At 49.0% G+C, this 21,517-nt stretch overlaps 1 protein-coding gene across 2 annotated transcripts in view; it reads right to left on the bottom strand.

Annotated features, from left to right (window-relative positions):
- The window catches only part of ldhd (lactate dehydrogenase D), a 67,700-nt gene extending 64,411 nt beyond the window's left edge, over positions 1-3,289 (bottom strand). For both annotated transcript variants that reach the window (XM_072279430.1, XM_072279431.1), the window contains exon 1: positions 2,956-3,289. In XM_072279430.1, the coding sequence (XP_072135531.1) occupies positions 2,956-3,036 (81 nt within the window). In that variant the 5' untranslated portion in view covers positions 3,037-3,289. The remainder of the gene's footprint in view (positions 1-2,955) is intronic.
- Between the last annotated feature and the right edge of the window lie 18,228 nt (positions 3,290-21,517).

The following is a 21,517-nucleotide window of genomic DNA, read 5'->3' as shown; positions in this document are numbered from 1 at the left end:
AATCAATCTGGTGAACCTTCTTTGTACTCCCTCTATGGCAAGGATATCTTTCCTCAGATTAGGGGACCAAAACTGCACACAAATACTAATACAAATACTATACTAATACAGTATACAGTTTTGTGGTATGGTAGTGGTTTTGATAGTGTCCTAATTTATTCTGTATTTCATTTAAACACATAATTTGTTAACCAGTTAAAATGGTAGTTTGCCTTTTGTATACCTTTTTAACTATTTCCATGAAACTTTACCTAATCGAGGCAGCCACTTAATTGGGCCAAAATGTACTGGTTCTGATGTGCCCAAATAACCAGAAAACACTGTAATTGGCTTAGAGTCTTCCATTTTCTCTCTCCCACCTCTTTGGAACATCAGAGGGCCAGTATACCTTCAAATTCACAGAAATAATACTTAAAGGTGCACAGCAGTAAATAATGCTTCCTCACAGCCCCAGCACCTACTTTCAATCCTGACTTCAAGTACATATTCTCTCAAAGATGTGCCAGCTATCACATACTACCCCGTAGGATAAATAAGTGGAATTAAAGGGAGCTGAGAAACACGAGACAGAGAAAATACGTTGGTGCTAGAAAGTTTGTGAACCCTGTAGAATTTTCTCTACTTCTGCATAAAATGTGATCAGATCTTCATGTAAGTCTTAAAACTAGATAAAGAGAACCAAATTATATAAATAATGCAAGAACATTATACACGTTCATTTATTTATTGAAAAAAATGATCCAATATTACATGTATATGTTGGAACCTCTGGGATAATGCCTTTGACAAAAGCTATTTGGAGTAAGGTGTTCCAATCAATGAGTTGAGATTGGAGGTGGGGGTTGTCGAGGTGCCCTGCCCTATAAAAAAGACACAGACAGTCAGGTTACTGACAGAGCCTGCTTTTCTCAAGAAAGATCTGTTTATGTGCTCCATGCCTCAAAACAGCTTTCACAGGACCTTAGGAGAAGAATTATGGAGATGCATTTAGCTGGAAAAGGCTACAAGAGCATTTCTCAAGACCTGAGTCCACGTGGTTTGGGGCTGCTTTGCTGTCTCAGTGTTTGGACAGCTTGCAATTGTTGAGGGAACAAAGAATTCAAGATTGTATCAAGATATCTTACAGGAGAATGGCAGGTAGCAGTCAGTCACCTGAATGCTCAATAGAAGTTGGACAATGCATCAAGACAATGATCAGAAACTCAAGAGTAAATCACAACAGAATAATTTAAAAAGAAGAAAATTTGTACTTTGGAACAGCCAAGTCAAAGTCCTGACCATAATCCTATAGAAATGTGTGGGAGACCCTGAAGCAAGCAGTTCATACAAGGAAGCCCACCAACATCCCAGAGTCGAAGCAGTCTTGTAAGAAGCAATGGCCTAAAATTCCTCCAGGCCGATGTGCAGGACTGATCAACAGTTATCAGAAATGTTTGGTTGAAGTTATTGCAGGACAAGTGGGGTCACACCAGTTACTGAAAACAAAGGTGCATATACTTTTTCCAACAAATACATGTAATAATGGCAACACACATAAAAATTGCTGGTGAACACAGCAGGCCAGGCAGCATCTATAAGAAGAGGTACAGTCGATGTTTCGGGCCGAGACCCTTCGTCAGGACTAACTGAAAGAAGAGATAGTAAGAGATTTGAAAGTGGAAGGGGGAGGGGGAGATCCAAAATGATGGGAGAAGACAGGAGGGGGAGGGATGGAGCCAAGAGCTGGACAGGTGATTGGCAAAAGGGATATGAGAGGATCATGGGATGGGAGGCCCAGGGAGAAAGAAAAGGCAGGGGGTCAGGGGGAAGCCCAGAGGATGGGCAAGGAGAGGGAGAAAAAGAGAATGAATAAATAAATAACGGATGGGGTACGAAGGGGAGGTGGAGCATTAATGGATCATTTTTCTCAATAAATAAATGAACAAGTAAAATATGTTTGTGTTATTTATTTAATTGGCTTCTCTTTACCTAGTTTTGGGACTTACATGAAGATCTGATCACATCTTAGGTCATATTTATGCAGAAATAGAGAAAATTCTACAGGGTTCACAAACTTATTAGCGCCACTGTAAGTTGGGGGGGGGGCATGGAAATATTAAAGGAAATGCCTCTTGTAGCCAGTGTTATTAGAATGACTTGTATTGTGAATTTTAAAAAAACCTTGGGAATTCTGGAAGATTAAATCCAGTGTTATTTTCACAGCCAGAAAGCCCCGGGGCATTTGTCCACTTGTTAATGCATTAATATTACAACAACATTAATTTTAACTTGCGGGTTTGTGCTTTAACTAATCTCATTGGCTCTACAAATGTAAACAGCTTCAAGGCTGTAAATTATAACTACAGTACTCCGCAGCAGTCAATAACCGAAGGACTCTTTCCCACATACCTAATTAGATTTTTCTTTTTACTTAGAAAGTCGGTGCCTCTAACTCGACGCCTGTTAAATTGTTAAAGTGGCAGTATTGTACTTCAACTTTACATGGTAACAGGAGGGGAAAAACTGTGATTTGATCTACAAATGCGAGATTGCGGCTTGGATTTTTAGCAGTCACGTGAATTGATTACACAAAATACTCTGCAGATGCTGGGGTCAAAGCAACATTCACAACACGCTGGAGGAACTCAGCAGGTCGGGCAGCATCCGTGGAAACGATCAGTCGACCTTCCTGGCGAAGGGTTCCGGCCCGAAACGTCGACCGATCTTTTCCACGGATGCTGCCCGACCTGCTGAGTTCCTCCAGCGTGACGTGAATTGATTAAATGTCCTTTGACCTTAGAGATGCGGTTTTAGCATTTATATGATTGGAAATCTATGGCAATCTATTCCACGTTTGGACGCGGAACAATTTCGTTTCCTTTCCCCGACAGCTTTACCCACTGGCGATGATCGGCTTCAAAGGCAACGGCGGGCTGTCAGCTCAGAAAACAAGTACAATCGATCTTGAACAAATACCTTGAGCTGAAGCCAGCAGTTCCTCCAGCTTGCGAGGCGTTGGATTGCTGAGCGGACGTGGAATCGCCAGTGCAGAGCCATGCTGCTCGATAAACTTCTGTCCTTGGAGACACGGTTCACCTTCCGGCTTTTTTCTTCCCCTCCCCCCGCCAACTATTTTTATTCCGGAGTTTCCCTCCCCGCTTCTCTCGACTGTTTGTTTATTTCGTTAGATGTGCTGAGTTCCAGCAGCAGTCTGGCGGTGTGACCCGGGGTACATGACTCCCTCCCGAAGAGCAGATTCGTCCCGGGAATTAGGTGCACAGAAACACAAGGAGATTTCTGCAAATGCTGGGTATCTTGAGCAACACACACAAACACTGCAGGAAATCAGCAGGCCAGGCAGCATTTAAATAGGGGCAGAAGCCGGAATAAGGAGGTCGGGGGTTGGGGGTGGTGGTTGAGGATAGCTAGCATAATTTTTTTCTTTTTCAATATTTTTATTAATTTATATATAAGAATACAGAGTACAGGAAAAATACACATGTCAATACATAAAACTAAATCGCATATAAAGACTCCTAACCCTATATTCGTACAAATTGATTAGTCTGTAACATTGAAAAATAATAATTTTTTATATATTAAAAAAATCTAACCCACTACCAAGACCGAAGCTGATTAATAGGGAAAAACGAAAAAATAGATTGTTAGTCATCATCTGTGCTTTAACAAATCAAAGGTTTTGAAAATAATTCAGAAAGAGTCCCCACAATGTTTGAAAGTCTTGATTATAATCAAAGATTGAACATCGAGTCGTCTCTAAATTTAAACATGACATCACACACGTAATCATTGGGCGTGAATAGGAGGGGCCACCTCTTTCCATTTAAGCAAAAGAGTCCTTCTGGTCATAATAGATATAAATGCCGTGATGGTCTTGGGGCTGCCTTAATAGCTCTCACTTCGTCCTCCACAGGGCAAAGCCCCTCAGTTGTGGTCTTGTGTCCCAGGAAAGTCACACTCGATACCAGGAACAGACATTTTCCGCGTTTCAACCGCAGCCTTGTATCTGAGAGCCTCTTCAGCACCCGTTCTAAATTAGCCAGCTGCTCCACCTCCGCAGCCCCTGTGATCAAAATATCATCAAGGTACACTGCTACGTGCGGAATCCCCTGCAGCAAAGTGTCCATTGTCCTTTGAAAAATGGCAGGGCTGCACACCACTCCAAACACCAGGCGATTGTACTTGAATAATCCCTTGTGTTTATTAGTTGTGATGTACTCCTTTGAATCCTCGGTGAGCAGCAGCTGTTGGTGGGCGTGGCTCATGTCCAGCTTTGTGAACAGCTTACCCCCTGACAGGGTCGCAAACAGGTCATCCACCTGTGGCAATGGGTACTCCTCCAGTTTAGAGACCTGATTCACCGTAAATTTATAATCCCCACATATCCTCACCGTTTTGTCTGCCTTCGGAACTGGAACAATGGGAGCCGCCAACCTTGAAAACTGGATGGGCTCAATCATGCCCAGCCTCTGTAAACGTTCCAGCTCCTCCTCGACTTTGCCTTTCATGGCATAGGGCACCGACCTGGGCTTAAAAAAGCGTGGTGTAGCCTCAGGGTCGACATGGAGTTCCACTATCACGCCCTTCAGTGTTCCCAGCTCGTCCCTGAAAACGTCACTGTACCGCTGCAGAATGTCCTCCGTCGTGTGTGCATACTTAATTTCATGCCAGTTTAGCTGGATTTTGCGAAGCCAATCGCGACACAAAAGACTGGGCCCCCTGCCCTTAGCTATCACTAGCCTGGCTTTAACCTTCTGACCCCCGGCTGAAATGTCCACATATAACACCCCTAAATGAGGTATGGCCTGCCCCGTATAGGTTCTAAGTTTGAGCTTTGACGGTTTAATGGGAGGCAGGTTGAACCCCCATGTCCTCCTGTAGGTCTCCTCACTAATGACCGATGCAGTAGGCCCTGAATCAATCTCAAACTTAATGTCCTTTTACAGTGACAGCTGAGGGTTTTTCTGTAGGATATCCCTCACTGCTTCTATACCCCTGTCCGTTTCTTATTGGTGTACAGGCTTTCAATGTCCATGGTGAAGAGTATGGCCTCAGGGGGCACTGACATGGAATTGACTATCCGGACAAAGTGGTATGTGTCCTTGATGTAGCTGGAGTGTTTCTGCGATAGTGGAATAAGGAAGGCATCAATGTACTCTGCTATCCTGTATGACTTATGACTCACTGCTGCAGTCTAACGCAATGGGCCTGCCGGGTGGTATTTCTCCTGGAACAGTCCATGAGTCTGGGCTCTTGTGTATTTTGGGGAGGATATAGAACTTTCTTGCTTGTGGCTGTATCCCTGTCAGGTACTCCAGCTGCTTCTTCTCGAGGTATCTAGTCCTTTCTAGTTCTTGCAAAATGTTCCTAATTTCTGTGTGTGTTTCCCAGTATATGGGTTCCTTTAGTTTAGTGTAGTGTTCCGTGTTTAATTGTCTGTGTGCCTCAAATAGGTATTGCTGTTTGTCCATGATAACTATGCTGCTCCCTTTCTCTTCTGGTTTGATAACAATATCCATATTTTTTCTCAGTTCTTTCAGGGCTGCTCTCTCCTTCCTAGTTAGATTGGGCTTATCCTGTACTTCTCTCTCTCTCTCTCTCTATTATCTCATCCAGTATGCTCTCAAATTGTAGGACCGCTTCTGACCTGTACCTCCGCTTGGGCATCCAGTCTGAGAGAGGAGTAAAGGGGTCTTGCTACATTCTGACTCCCCAAAAAAGTCGACTAGTACCAATCTCCTACAGAACTTAACCATGTCCCCCTCAATCTGCTCCTTATGGAGCTTTGCAATCGGTACAAAAGTGAGGCCCCCATTCAGAACTTTTTGCTGGGTTTCTGTAGGGATGAATGTACGGGAGAGGTTCACAACGGTCTCTCCCAGTCGTGGACCCTGCCTCTCTCAGCTTTGTCTCCACTCTAGTTTAAAGACTGCATCCACCTCTTGACTATGGTCAGGGCTGTGTTCTCTGTCCAATGGATGTGGTCTGTGTCTACCTTAGACTGCCTCGCCGGGATTGCAGAGATATAATTCTTAGTTCTAATAACCTCATTTAGTTGGCCCAGGGTTGCTTGTTCTGCCTCTGTTAAACTGTGGCTAAAGTTTAACTCCGGCACCCAGATACTAGCATGGGAAAATTTAAAACTGGCTAAAGCTGTTTAGTCGCTGTTGCTGGTTGATGTGACCTGTTGTTTATTCCAAAGGTAGGGATAACCTTCTTAGTTTCTAGCTGTGGCTCTAACTTTTCCATGATAGCAGTGGCATGGGTGAATTTGGCTCCCGGAAAGCTGTCCAATTGAACATCCTTATTCGGGCATCTTTTCATCCTGGAAATGTTAGAGTCCCCTATAATTAGTATAGGTATAAGGGGCCTTAGTTTCCAAGATACATTCTTCTGTTTAGAGTTAGGGTGCCTCATTATTTGACCCTCCTGACTGTTGTAAATGGGGCTTCCCTGTCCTCTAGTATGTCCACTGTCCTGCGACTCTCGGGCTGTGTGGTTCCCTGGGGTGGAAGACTTGCTCGGTCCCTGTGTACTGGCTCCCCTTGTCTGTCTGCCCATCCGTACTGGTGTGGGTTAGGGGTCTGATTCCCCGGAGTCCTGGGTCCGTGAAGCTGTGGGAGTGGCGGGCTGGGGCTCCCGTGCTCCCAGGTTGGATTGCGTCCTCTCCGAGGGGCTCGTGGGTGGGGAGGGGCGCACCCGGCGTCTTATCTGTCCCTGTGGCAGGGTTAGTGGGGAGCATCGGCGTCGAGAGGGTTAACCAGCTCCAGCGCCCTCTGGTGGACGGTGCCGGAACTTCCACTGCACCTGTTGGTGTCCGGGCCTGTTGGTCTGAGACAATCTCGCTGCACAATTACCGGACGCAGGTTCGTTTTACTCGGCGCCGACGGACGGGGTGCAGCGTGGGCGGTCTTTTTCTGGGGCTCGGGTGTGATACGGGTCCGGTCACGGCTGACCCAGAGGCCGTCCCTGGAGGTCGAAGGTCTGTTCCCCTCTTCCCCCTGGGATGCGGTTTCTACTGTCCGTGGGGTCATTGTCTTCGAAGTGTGGGGCCCCTCATGGGCTCGGTATGTCGGGGCCTGCCGTCCTGGCACCGGTCTTGAGGCCGGATCAAAAATATGCTTTTGGACGTCCTCCATTTTGATTTGAAAATTTTCTTTTAAATTTCGTTTGTTCCAGATTACGGCTTTGGCGATGGCTTCTTGTAAACTATCAGTTAGATCCGATTCAATTAATTTTAGTTCCAATTCTTGCAGGCTATTTTGGTAGTGTCCAATTAAAATTTGTTGTGTTTCTCTAGCCCAAGCGTCCGCTTTCGCAGCAATTTTACAAAGCGTTTCTTGGTAGGGGTTGGCTAGCTTGAAAACTTTGGACAGTCTGTGAGCATGGCTGGTGATCCCCTTCGGCGGCCCGTTCATTTGTTCCAAAACCGTTAGGTGGTGCAGAGTCTGGATTATTTTATATATTAATCTAACCGTGGTGGAAAAGGAATCCCTGGGGATGCCGGGGTTCCGGTAGTTACCACGGAGCCCGCCATGTGGCAGCAGGCCCCTGCTCCTCTCTCTACAATTACTCCTCCACATCGTTAAAGTAAGACAATAATCAGCAACCACTGATTAAGTCTACTTAATTAATGTTCTTACTGCTTGTGTTGCGTCTTGGGTTCAATGATTTCGACTCCAGTGAATTGCCTTTAATAAAGTGTATTTCCCGACTGAGTGAGTCTCCAGTTTCGCCTCTTCTCTGTGGCTTCCTCAGGGGAAATTCTGTAAAGACTGAGGTGGTCTTCCTTTAAATTGTCCCACCCCTCCCTCTCCAACCTCTGCATTGTTTTACCAAACCTGTTTGTCTATTTCTGCTGCGGCCTCTGACTGTGGCTAGGATATGGGCCTGCCTTGTTTGTTAAACCTCTCAAAGGTAAATTATCCGCTTTTCCTCTTGACCCTCTCCATTCTTTTAGCCCCTAATTTTTCATTTCTATTCCTAATCCTCGCATTAGGGTTCACCCTGCCACTTGGTTTTTGGCCAACGTTGCATTAGGGTTAGGGTTAGGATGCGAGTATACGGGCAGTGGGCAAAATATCCCTCTAGTGTTTGTGGATCTCTTACTGGAGGTGCAGTATCACTTCACCCTGCCACTTTGTTTTTGTCTCAAGTTGTCAGTACCTCGGTCCCCGACTTGCCTTTATTGGGATCTTCTTCCTGTCATTCGGCTTAGGGTTAGAGTTAGTGTTGGGATGCTAGTATTAAAAATATCATTACTCTCAGAATTACATGCCGCTCATTATTCTCGTGCATGGGAAAACACAAGCCGAGCTTCATCACCTCCGGCTGGGTCACCTCGGGGAGGGTGTCTAATGATTAAAGACCCGAAACACCTGATGATCCGAGGATGCATTACTGAGGACGTGTCCCAGTGCACTCCCGGTTCATTGAACCAAGTGGTGTTGGACCACGACAGTGAAAGGCATGGGCCAGATTCACCTGGCTTCACCACACGAGCCAATCCGCCATAGCATTTCATACCTCACCATTCAAAAATCCGCAGCCTTACCTCTCCCAGTCACACATATACATCCATCAGCCCAACACTCAAACCTAATCCTAACGTCCAAGGGGGCACAACCCCCCCAACAAACCCTAGGCACATCCCCATTATCCCTGGCCACACCCCCACAAACTCAATTACCTTTGTCAGGAGGGGCAATATCCAAGAAAGACAAGTGTTGGAAGTGGTTAATGAAGGCGTGGGCCAGATCGAAGTGGCAGGGTTGTGTGAAATTGAATCTCAAGTAAGGAGATCAAAAAGCACAAGAGGGCTGATTTGCCCACTGCCCGCATACTCTCAACCTAACCCTAACCCTAAACCTACCCCTAACCCTAGCCCTAACTCTAACCCTAATGCCAGTCGCTAATATACATCCACCAGCCCAACACTCAAACCTAATCCTAACGTCCAATGGGGCACCCCCCCCAAACCCAAGGCACATCCCGATTATCCCAGGCCACACCACCATAAACTCGATTACCTTTGTCAGGAGGGGCAAGATCCAAGAAAGGCAAGTGTTGGACCTGGTTAATGAAGGCGTGGGCCAGATCAAACTGGCAGGGTTGCGTGAAATTGAATCTCAAGTGAGGAGATCAAGAAGCACAAGAGGGCTGATTTGCCCACTGCCCGCATACTCTCAACCTAACCCTAATGCAACGTGGGCTAAAAACAAAGTGGCAGGGTGAAGTGATACTGCATCTCCAGTACGAGATCCACAAACACGAGAGGGATATTTTGCCCACTGCCCGCATACTCGCATCCTAACCCTTAACCTAACCCTAACCCTAATGCGAGGAGGAAGCTCCCAATAAATGCAAGTCGGGAACCGAAATGATGACAACGTGGGCCAAAGACAAAGTGTCAGGGTAAAGTGATACTGCATCTCCAGTAAGAGATCCACAAACACTAGATGAATATTTTGCCCACTGCCCGCATACTCGCGAGGGTTAGGGTTAGGATGCGAGAATGCGTGCAGCACCCACGCTGCACCCCGTCCGTCGGTGCCGAGTAAAACGAACCTGCGTCCGGTAATTGTGCAGCGAGATTGTCTCAGACCAACAGGCCCGGACACCAACAGGTGCAGTGGAAGTTCCGGCACCGTCCACCAGAGGGCGCTGAAGCTGGTTAACCCTCTCGACGCCGATGCGCCCCACTAACCCTGCCACAGAGACAGATAAGACGCCGGGTGTGCCCCTCCCCACCCATGAGCCCCTCGGAGAGGACACAATCCAACCTGGGAGCACGGGAGCCCCAGCCCGCCACTCCCACGGCTTCACGGACCCAGGACTCCGGGGAATCAGACCCCTAACCCACACCAGTACGGATGGGCAGACAGACAAGGGGAGCCAGTACACAGGGCCCGAGCAAGTCTTCCACCCCAGGGAACCACACAGGCCGAGAGTCGCAGGACAGTGGACATACAAGAGGACAGGGAAGCCCCATTTACAGCAGTCAGGAGGGTCAAATAACGAGGCACCCTAACTCTAAACAGAAGAATGTAACTTGGGAACTGAGGCCCCATATACCTATACTAATTATAGGGGACTCTAATATTTCCAGGATCAAAAGATGCCCTAATAGAGATGTTCAATTGGACAGCTTTCCAGGAGCCAAGTTCACCCATGCCACTGCTATCCTGGAAAAGTTAGAGCCACAGCTAGAAACTAAGAAGGTTATCCTTTCCTTTGGAATAAACAACAGGTCACATCAATGGCAACAGCGACTAAACAGCTTCAACGACTATTAAGAATGGCCCATATTAAATTTCCCCATGCCAGTATCTGGGTGCCAGGGTTAAATTTTAGCCACAGTTTAACAGAGGCAGAACAAGCAACCCTGGGCCAACTAAATGAGGTTATTAGAACTAAGAATTATATCTCTGCAATCCCAGCAAGGCAGTCTAAGGTAGACACAGACCACATCCATTGGACAGAGAACACAGGCCTGACCATAGTCAAGAGGTGGATGCAGTCTTTAAACTAGAGTGGAGACAAAGCTGAGAGAGGCAGGGTCCATGACTGGGAGAGACCGTCGTGAACCTCTCCCGTACATTCATCCCTACAGAAACCCAGCAAAAGGTTCTGAATGGGGGCCTCACTTTTGTACCGATTGCAAAGCTCCATAAGGAGCAGATTGAGGGGGACATGGTTAAGTTCTATAGGAGATTGGTACTGGTCGACTTTTCTGGGGAGTCAGAATGTAGCAAGACCCCTTTCACCCCTCTCTCAGACTGGATGCCCAAGAGGAGGTACAGGTCAGAAGTGGTCCTACAATTTGAGTGCACACTGGATGAGATAATAGAGAGGGAGACAGAAGTACAGGATAAGCCCAATCTAACTAGGAAGGAGAGAGCAGCCCTGAAAGAATTGAGAGAAAATATGGATTTTGTTATCAAACCAGCAGATAAAGGGAGCAACACACATCGAAGTTGCTGGTGAACGCAGCAGGTCAGGCAACATCTCTAGGAAGAGGTACAGTTGACGTTTCGGGCCGAGACCCTTCATCAGGACTAACTGAAGGAAGAGCTAGTAAGAGATTTGGAACTGGGAGGAGGAGGAGGAGATCCAAAATGATAGGAGAAGACAGGAGGGGGAGGGACGGAGCCAAGAGCTGGACAGGTGATTGGCAAAAGGGATATGAGAGGATCATGGGACAGGAGGCCCAGGGAGAAGGAAAAGGGGGAGGGGGGGGAGAAAAACCCAGAGGATGGGCAAGGGGTATAGTCAGAGGGACAGAGGGAGAAAAAGGAGAGAGAGAGAGAGAAAGAATGTGTGTATATAAATAAATAACAGATGGGGTACGAGGGGGAGGTAGGGCATTAGCGGAAGTTAGAGAAGTCAATGTTCATTCCATCAGGTTGGAGGCTACCCAGGCGGAATATAAGGTCTTGTTCTTCCAACCTGAGTGTGGCTTCATCTTTACAGTAGAGGAGGCCGTGGATAGACATATCAGAATGGGAATGGGATGTGGAATTAAAATGTGTGGCCACTGGGAGATCCTGCTTTCTCTGGCAGACAGAGTGTAGGTGTTCAGCAAAATGATCTCCCAGTCTCTGTTGGGTCTCACCAATATATAGAAAGCCACATCAGGAGCACCGGACGCAGTATATCACCCCAGCCGACTCACAGGTGAAGTGTTGCCTTACCTGGAAGGACTGTTTGGGGCCCTGAATGGTGGTAAGGGAGGAAGTGTAAGGGCATGTGTAGCACTTGTTCCACTTACAAGGATAAGTGCCAAGAGGGAGATCAGTGGGGAGGGACGGGGGGAACGAATGGACAAGGGAGTCGCGTAGGGAGCGATCCCTGCGGAAAGTGGGGGGGGGGGAAGGGAAAGATGTGCTTAGTGGCGGGATCCCGTTGGAGGTGGCGGAAGTTACGGAGAATAATATGTTGGACCTGGAGGCTGGTGGGGTGGTAGGTGAGGACTAGGGGAACCCTATTCTTATTGGGGTGGCAGGAGGATGGAGTGAGAGCAGATGTGCGTGAAATGGGGGAGATGCATTTGAGAGCAGAGTTGATGGTGGAGGAAGGGAAGCCCCTTTCTTTAAAAAAGGAGGACATCTCCCTCGTCCTGGAATGAAAAGCCTCATCCTGAGAGTAGATGCGGCAGAGATGGAGGAATTACGAGAAGTGGATGGCATTTTTGCAAGAGACAGGGTGAGAAGAGGAATAGTCCAGATAGCTGTGAGAGTCAGTAGGCTTATAGTAGACATCAGTGGATAAGCTGTCTTCAGAAATAGAGACAGAAAGATCTCGAAAGGGGAGGGAGGTGTCGGAAATGGACCGGGTAAACTTGAGGGCAGGGTGAAAGTTGGAGGCAAAGTTAATAAAGTCAACGAGCTCTGCATGCGTGCAGGAAGCAGCGCCGATGCAGTCGTCGATGTAGCGAAGGAAAAGTGGGGGACAGATACCAGAATAGGCACGGAACATGAATTGTTCCACAAAGCCAACAAAAAGGCAGGCAGAGCTAGGACCCATACGGGCGCCCATAGCTACACCTTTAGTTTGGAGGAAGTGGGAGGAGCCAAAGGAGAAATTATTAAGAATTCCACTAGACGGAGCAGAGTGGTGGTAGAGGGGAACTGATTAGGTCTCAAATCCAAAAAGAAGCGGAGAGCTTTGAGACCTTCCTGATGGGGGATGGAAGTATATAGGGACTGGACATCCATGATGAAAATAAAGCGGTGGGGGCCAGGGAATTTAAAATCATCGAAAAGTTTAAGAGCGTGAGAAATGTTACGAACATAGGTAAGAAGGGATTGAACAAGGGGGGATAAAACCATGTCGAGGTATGCAGGAACAAGTTCGGTGGGGCAGGAGCAAGTTGAGACAATAGGTCGGCCAGGACAGGCAGGTTTGTGGATCTTGGGTAGGAGGTAGAAACGGGAAGTGCGAGGTGGGGGAACTATGATGTTGGTAGCAGTGGATGGGAGATCCCCTGAATGGATAAAGTCGGTGATGGTGTGGGAGACAATGGCCTGGTGCTCCTTAGTGGGGTCACGATCGAGGGGTAAATAAGAGGAGGTATCAGCGAGTTGTCGCTGTGCCTCGGCAAGGTAGAGGTCAGTACGCCAGACTACAACAGCACCCCCCTCATCGGCGGGTTTTATAGTAAGGTTAGGATTAGTGTGGAGGGAGTGGAGAGCAGAGCGTTTGGAAGGAGTGAGGTTGGAATGGGGACAAGGTGCGGTGAAGTCGAGACGGTTGATGTCCCATCGGCAATTAGCGATAAAGAGATCCAGAGCAGGCAGAAGACCAGAGCGGGGTGTCCATGAAGAAGAGGAGGGTTGAAGATGGGAGAAGGGGTCATCGGTGGGGGTGGAAGAGCCCTTGTCGAAGAAGTAGGCTCGGAGACGGAGACGGCGGAAGAAAAGTTCCACATCATGGCGAACACGGAACTCGCTGAGGTGTGGGCGAAGGGGGACAAAGGTGAGGCCCTTACTGAGAACAGAGCGTTCTGCCTCCCACAGTTGAAGGTCGGAGGGAATGGTAAAGACCCGGCACGGATGAGAGCTGGGATCTGAGGGGGGAGGGGGAGGGGGAGGGAGGCTGGTGGTGTCAGTGGAGAGGGGAGAGTTGGGGTGAGAGGAAGATGGAGCCTCTGAGGGCCCAGGAGCTGACGGTGGGATCTGAGGGAGACGGGGTTGCGGAGTGGTGGTGGGGGAAGGGGAGACCGGAGTCACAATAGCAGCACATGAAGACCTGGCCTGGAGTTCAAGGCTGGAGTCGCAGTTGGAGGTTGAAAGGGAGCAGCATAGTTATCATGGACAAACAGCAATACCTATTTGAGGCACACAGACAATTAAACAACACGGAACACTATACTAAACTAAAGGAACCCATATACTGGGAAACACACACAGAAATTAGGAACATGCTGCGAGAACCAGAAAGGACTAGATACCTCAGGAAGAAGCAGGTGGAGTACCTGACAGGGAAACAGCCACGAGCAAGGAAGTTCTATATCCTCCCCAAAATACACAAGAACCCAGACTCATGGACTGTTCCGGGAGAAATACCACCCGGCAGACCCATCGTGTCAGACTGCAGCAGTGAGTCATACAGGATAGCAGAGTACATTGATGCCTTCCTTAACCCACTATCGCAGAAACACTCCAGCTACATCAAGGACATGTACCACTTTGTCCGGATAGTCAATTCCATGTCAGTGCCTCCTGAGGCCATACTCTTCACCATGGACATTGAAAGCCTGTACACCAATATAGAAATGGACAGGGGTATAGAGGCTGTGAGGGATATCCTACAGTAGAACCCTCAGCTAGAGAGACCAGACGAGGCCTTGATAGAACTCCTTCACCTCAGCCTAACTAAAAATGACTTTGAATTCAATAATGAATTCTACTTACAAGTCAAGGGCACAGCGATGGGAAAGAAGTTTGCTCCAGCCTATGCCAATATGTACATGGCAAAGTGGGAGGAAACAGTTTATCCAAAATGCCCCAAAAAACCCATGTGTCTCTGCAGATACCTGGGTGACCTCTGGGGAGTGTGGACACACTCGGAGGGAGAATTAGAGGAATTTATTCAAATCCTAAACACTCATCATCCATCGATTAAGGTTAAGGCCGCATCAAATAGGGAGAAAATTGACTTCCTGGACACTACGGTATTTAAACTAGCACCAGAAAATTGCAGCCAGAAACTAGCCACCAAAGTATTCTTTAAAACCACAGACACACACACCCTCCTACACACAGGGAGCCACCATCCCAAACACACCTTTAGAGGCATTGTCAAAGGACAGCTGACTCGGTTTCACCGCATTTGCACCAGGGCAGAGGACTTCCACCAAGCCACTACTATCCTCTTCTCTGCACTTGGACACAGGGGCTGCAGCAGACGGGCACTCAGATACATCAAATCTGACTTTTTAAAAAGTATCACAAATCCCTGACCACAGGACAACACGACACGGAAACTACCCTTGATAACAGGATACAATGGGATGGCAGTGAATATCCACAAGGCAGTCAAAACACACTTTGAAAATCTAAAGAGGAAGGGGGGACATTGGGACAATACACCATAGTTTCAGCCTTCAAAAGGGGTAGAAACTTAAAAGGCATACTAGTCAGTACCAAAGTATGAACAGCGCCAGACTGCGAGGTGGGAAACTGTAGGGCGTACATATACATCAGAATTTCAAAAAGCATACGCAACAGAGCTACAGGAAAGTGGGCCGAGATGGAGCCGAGGATAACTTGCGAATGAAAGAATGTAGTATATGCAATCCAGTGTAAACAATGCCATATTATACACATAGGGGAGACGGGCAACAGCTTGAGAACCAGACTCACCGGACACCTCAGTAATATCACAAGAGGAAACCAAAACAGACCAGTTAGTAGGCACTTCCTGGAGCATGGAATGTATTCCTTAGCAATCCTGGGCCTGGAAACCAACATAAACTGGTCAAACCTCCAAAGAAAAAGAGCAGAGAGGATATGGATTGAAAGACTACAGACGTATTCCCCAAACAGCCTAAATGAGGCCTAAAAAGCTAGGCCAAGAATATAAAATATACCCACTGGAGGGCCAACACTGCACCCAATAATTAAAAACATTGAGAAAATTAGAGGAGGGAGGAAGAGGAGGAGCCCCTTCTGTCACCTACCCCGAAACAAAATTAAGATAGGTGACCATTAAATAGGAAAGGTATGTCTTTCTTGGGAAATAGAGCCTAACAACTAGGCCCCAGAACAGAAGCTAATTCCCCAAATAGAGAGGGATAATGTGAGAAATTATAACTCTACAAGGGATAACCACTAAGAAGAATAGACTCGTAATGACCAGTTTGATCCAGACATAGCACTCGCCCCAACCTCCCAGCTTGCCCCCATGGGGTAGAATGCATTCCCAGCACATGGCCTTGCCCTGAAACCTAACATCTTCACACCCCATAAACAGAGGTCCTCTTCTCGTCAGGGGGCCAAACTCACCCCACACCACAAGTTATACCTCTCACCGCCCAGCGGACACCCCCTCAACCCTACCCCCCAACCTGATCATGACATCCAAAAGGACCTCACACCCCAACTAAACCAGACGGCGCCCAAGTGGAGCCTGGCCACAGCCCCACAAAGGGGCCTACTTAATGATGGACCCCATGTTCCTTTTCTTCCCACCACACCATGGGTAGGCCCGCGTACACATTTTTCGGCCATATCCCTAAACATAACGACTTCACCCATCCTATGCACCCCCATAAAACTGAGCCCTCTCTCCACTGGGGGGCCAAGTTCACCCTGCTAAACCATTGGTTTGGGTGCTTTAACCCTAACATTAACCCTCCCACCACCACAAAGTCCCGTGACCTCACTACCCAGCCATACTCCTCAGGCTAACACCTCCAACCCTTCAGCACACCCCCATAAACCCTAGCCCTCTCCCCACCCGGGAGCCAAGTTCGGCCCACATCACCAACACCACGCCACCCCACTAACATCCCCAACCCTAGCATTCACCATAACCATAACTTCCAATGGACCGCACATCCCAACTAAACTGGACAGCACCCCAAATCACCCTAACCATAACTTCCAATGGACCGCACACCCCGACTAAACCCGACAGCACCACCCCATAAACCTGAGCTCTGTCTCCAGTGGGGGGCCAAGTTCACCCCACTACACCATCAGTTTGGGTGCTCTAACCCTAACCTTAACCCTCCCACCACCACAAGGTCCCGGAACCCCGCTACCCAGCCATACACCTCAGCCTAACACCTCCAACCCCTCAGCACACCCCCATAAACCCTAGCCCTCTCCCCACCCGGGAGCCAGGTTCACCCCACATCACCAGCACCACGCCACCCCACAAACATCCCTAACCCTAGCATTCACCATAACCATAACTTCCAATGGACCGCGCACCCCAACTAAACTGGACAGCACCCCAAATAACCCAAACCACACCACACAAAAGGGCTTATATAACTGTCCTTTACCCTACCCCTAAACCTAACATATCATACCCTGCTACACACCCCCATAAACCCAAGCCCCTACCCCATCAAGGGGCCAAATTCACCCAATATCACCGGCAGGTGCCTATTTCAGCCTTCACCCCTACTGCAGCGGAACCCCTCCTCCCTGCAATGGCATTTGCCACCCCACCCCACCTCCCTTCGCCGTGAATCCTCAACCCCCATTACCTAACTCTATCCCCGGGCATGTCCCTCCCCACAACACCCCTCAATTAGCTACCGCACAGCCCCCAGGTCACAGCACCCAGTCCCTATAAAAAAGACCCCAAATCCAAAACACTATCCATAGGCAATAACTCCACCATTGTAACTTAAACTCCAGAATGGAGGTTAAAGAGGAGGAAGATCCCAGTAAAGGAAAGTTGGGGACCGAGATGATGACGACGTGGGCCAAAAACAAAGTGGCAGGGTAAAGTGATACTGCATCTCCAGTACGAGATCCACAAAGACTAGAGGGATATTTTGCCCGCTGCCCGCAGCCTTGGATACTCCAGCACCTGAGCCTAACCATCCTTGCCTACGTCTCTTGTCACAGTATGATTGAGCGACATGGACACGGTGTGGTGTCGGAATCTCCTGTCTGAGCGGATTTCTAGACAGAGCGTGGGGATACACGACCGTCAGATTTCTGTGGGCCAGCTTTCACAAGGGGGAGGCCAGAGCTGCTTGGGTGAGGCTGTTGGTCGTTCTGCTGAGCCTGGAGAGGTTCGACGGTGACTGGGGTTCTTGCCACGGATTTTTCACACTCCTTTGACCTGAAGCCTTCCAGAGACCCCGGCCTGCCCTCAAGGCCAGACAAGCCGGCTCCAGCCAACTTGGTGTTCAAGCTCCAGCTGTCCCCGTTCCATTTGGAGTGTGGAAATGTGGCCCTCATTATCTCTCTTCTGACTGGGAGAGCCCTGACCTCGACTACTGCGTATTGTGAACGAAAGTCGGAGATTTGATGGGATTCAGAGGAGTTCATGGCCGCCATGAGGAAGATGTTCTGTTATCCCACCAGAGCAAGCCAAGCCTCGGACCGTCCGATGAAAACAGGGCGGACAATCAGAGGCCGACTACTTTATTGAGTTTCAGACTTTGTCCCAAGAGAAAGACCAGAATGGGGATGCCTTGGCCACCCTATACTGCCATGAACTAAAGGATGCCCACATCAAGAGGCTGAAGAGGTCCAGCCTGACCCTGGCCACAATGCGTCACAGTTCCACTTCCCGACCTCAGACAATGACCAGCCCATCTCCTCTCAGGATCTTGCTGAGCCCATGCAAATCGGCTGCACAAGACTCTCGCCGATGAGAGATCCCAGTGTCGGAGCTGAGGTGGCTGCTGTTACTGCGGGGAAGCAGGTCACCCGAAAACGCAGCTATCAGGAAACTGCTAAGGCCATCCAGTGTCAGGGGGACTGTGATGGTAGCTGCCACTAAACCCAGTGCTACTGATTCTGGTGTCATGCTGAAGGCGGAGATCTCCTGGGGTAAGAACCGAAGAGGAGTGAATTCTTTTGTGGACTCTGGGACAGCTGGAAATTTGTCGGACTTGGGAACTGCCCGTTGGCTGAAGGAGTTGAGCCAGCGACTGTCCTAGAGGGTCTGGGCAGATCCAGCAGACACTGGTTTTGCGGATGAGGACTGAGGATCATGTGGAGGACATTAGTTTCTATATCATCAATTCGCCTCTCATACACCTGATCCTCGGGCACGCTTGGCCGAGCGGATCATTGCAAGAGGGAATGTTTTTGGCATGGCATTCTGACCCTAGACTCTCCCGAGACCAACGACGGACAAGGGGACAGACTTCGGTTTGGGGTAGCTTGAAGCTTTCTAGAGGCCCAGTCCTGCCCTGAAGGACAGACAAGCTGCCTCCAACCGACAGGACTGTGCAAGTCCCAACCTTGTCTAGTCAGGGGTGTGCTGGAACCAGAGAGAGGGAATCTCTAGTTCAGAAGCAAACCAAGCAGATGCACAAGCAGCCTGGAACTAACCCTAAAGGACCTAGCCACCAGGTCCTGACTAAAGGACGGACTCTTAAATGCAGACCCTTGAAGCCTTGTCCCGGGGCGAAAGGGCCATTGTAAACCAGACACGAGGAAATCTGCAGATGCTGGAATTTCAAGTGTAGCCCCCCTGGCCACCCTCAGGGTCACTCGGCTCGCTGTCGTCTAGGGAAACAACCTCGGCCCCGCCAAACTGGGTAATTCGTTTGTGTGGATGCTGTGTGATGTACCCCACCCCGCCCAAATAACAGACAATACACCAGATATGATTAAATGATTTACAGTTTATAGATATTACTGGAACCATATAATTAATAGAGAATAAAATATAAAAGGAAAATAAAAGGCGCCACACTTATCAAAGTTCAATCTCTCTGTGCACAAAACCGTTGGAGCTCAAGACCCTTCTTCACCCTGCGACCCCCTCAGACCACCTTGACCGGCCGCCTGAGACCAACAACGGTGGTCGACCAGATGCTCCACACGAGTCCATCTCCGTCTCCTCGCCGTACGCCCTCCTCGGGGTCCGACCCCATTAGCGGACATCACAGCACCTGGTCCATCCTCTGTCACGCTCTCCCGCCTTCTGTCTCAAGACCCCGTGCATACAGTATCTTCCAGATACACCAAAATCATAACAACTATCCCAATTGGTTAATAGCACCCGGCTGGAGAAGGGAGAGGATCATGAGATGGGAGGCCTAGGGAGAAAGAAAGGGGGAGGGGGGAAGCCCAGAGGATGGGCAAGGAGTATAGTGAGAGGGACAGAGGGAGAAAAAGGAGAGAGAGAAAGAGGGAAAAAAAAGAAAAATAAATAAATAAAAAGATTCTTTCTTTCTCTCTCTCCCCCTCTCCCCCTCCCCCTCTCTCCCCCCCCAGCCTCGTATCCCTTTTGCCAATCAACTTTCCAGCTCTTAGCTCCATCCTTCCCCCTCCTGTCTTTTCCTATCATTTCCGATCTCCCCCTCCACCTCCCACTTCCAAATCTCTTACTATCTCTTCTTTCTGTTGGTCCTGACGAAGAGCCTCGGCCTGAAACGTCGACTGTGCCTCTTCCTATAGATGCTGCCCGGCCTGCTGCGTTCACCAGCATTTTTATGTGTGTTGCAATTGGATGGCCGTTCCTAAATCCTTGAGTGTGTGCCTTCAGGCTTCTGTTGTTGTTGTTGTTCGTCCTTCGTAGTCGAAGATGACCATGACTTCAAAGTCAAGTGGGAGATTGGTGGCTGTGGGTCCGGAGGTGACTGATGAGGCCAATCTGGGCCCTGAAGGCTCGCCCACATGTGGGACACAAGTGGGTGGGTGCTGTCGTGGCAGTGGTTGCTGGGGCCTTGCGCACAGCACGCTTTCGTTGCGCCTCGATGATGCGCCTGACTTCAGCTGCATGGGCTCCTGTGGTGATCTTGCTGCGCCAAGCTGGACGGTCGAGGGCAAGTATCTCCCACGTGTTGATGTCGACACTCAGGCCTTTGAGGGACGCTTTCAGGCAGTCTTTGTAACGTTTCTTCTGCCCCCCGACTGAGCGCTTGCCCTGACACAGTTCTCCGTACAGCAGCTGCTTAAGCAATCGGCTGTCTGGCATTCTGACCACATGTCCAGCCCTCCTGGCTTGGGCTTTCAGCAGGAGGGTGTAGACGCTGCAGAGCCCAGCTCATTCCAGGATTTCCGTGTTGGGGACTTTGTCCTGTCACCTGATGTGGAGGAGTCTGCGGAGACAGCTCAGGTGAAAGTGGTTGAGCTGTTTGTCGTGTCTGCTGTAGACAGTCCAGGTCTCGCTGGCGTAAAGGAGGGTGGTAAAGACCACTGCACAGTAGACCTTCAGCTTGGTGGTAAGGCTGAGACCTCTCCGCTCCCAGACGTTCTCACGGAGTCTCCCAAAGGCGACGCTGGCTTTGGCAATCCTGTTGTTGACCTCAGCATCTATGTTCACTGAGTGAGAGTGTATGCTGTACCTCCTTCCTGATGGTAACAGTGAGAAGAGGGCGTGTCCTGGAGGGTGGGGATCCTGAATGAGAGCAGCCGAATGATGTCCCAGAGTGGTCAACGAGCCCTTAAGGAAACAAGTACTGCAATATAAAAACACCTTTATTAAATTTGGGTATGATATCCAACCACATGGGAAACACCCCAGCAGAACTTCTGCTGAAGGAGCATTTGTGATCAAGTTTGAGCTTAGTACGTACAGCTAAATCTTGTGAGCTGAGTGGAAGCAAAGGAGTAATAGGTCTGTATGTCATTACCCCCTTCCGCTGTTGATCACCGCCTTCAAGATTCTACAAAGGGCAAGAGTATTCATGAAGCAGGCAGTTGGGGGTTTGGATACTACTGTCACTGTACTTTTTGCGAGTGAGGGGGTCGAGGATTGTTATTGTCACTGTTTTGTTTTGTTTTTTTTCTGCGGGTGAGAGAGTCAGGCATTGTTATTGTCTCTGATTTGTTTCTACAAGTGAGGGGGTCGGGGACTATTATTGGCG

The sequence above is a fragment of the Mobula birostris genome, chromosome 15, assembly GCF_030028105.1.
Source record: "Mobula birostris isolate sMobBir1 chromosome 15, sMobBir1.hap1, whole genome shotgun sequence".
NCBI lineage: Eukaryota > Metazoa > Chordata > Chondrichthyes > Myliobatiformes > Myliobatidae > Mobula > Mobula birostris.
The sequence above is the reverse complement of the archived record's forward strand: the minus strand, read 5'-3'. Positions and strand labels throughout refer to the sequence as shown.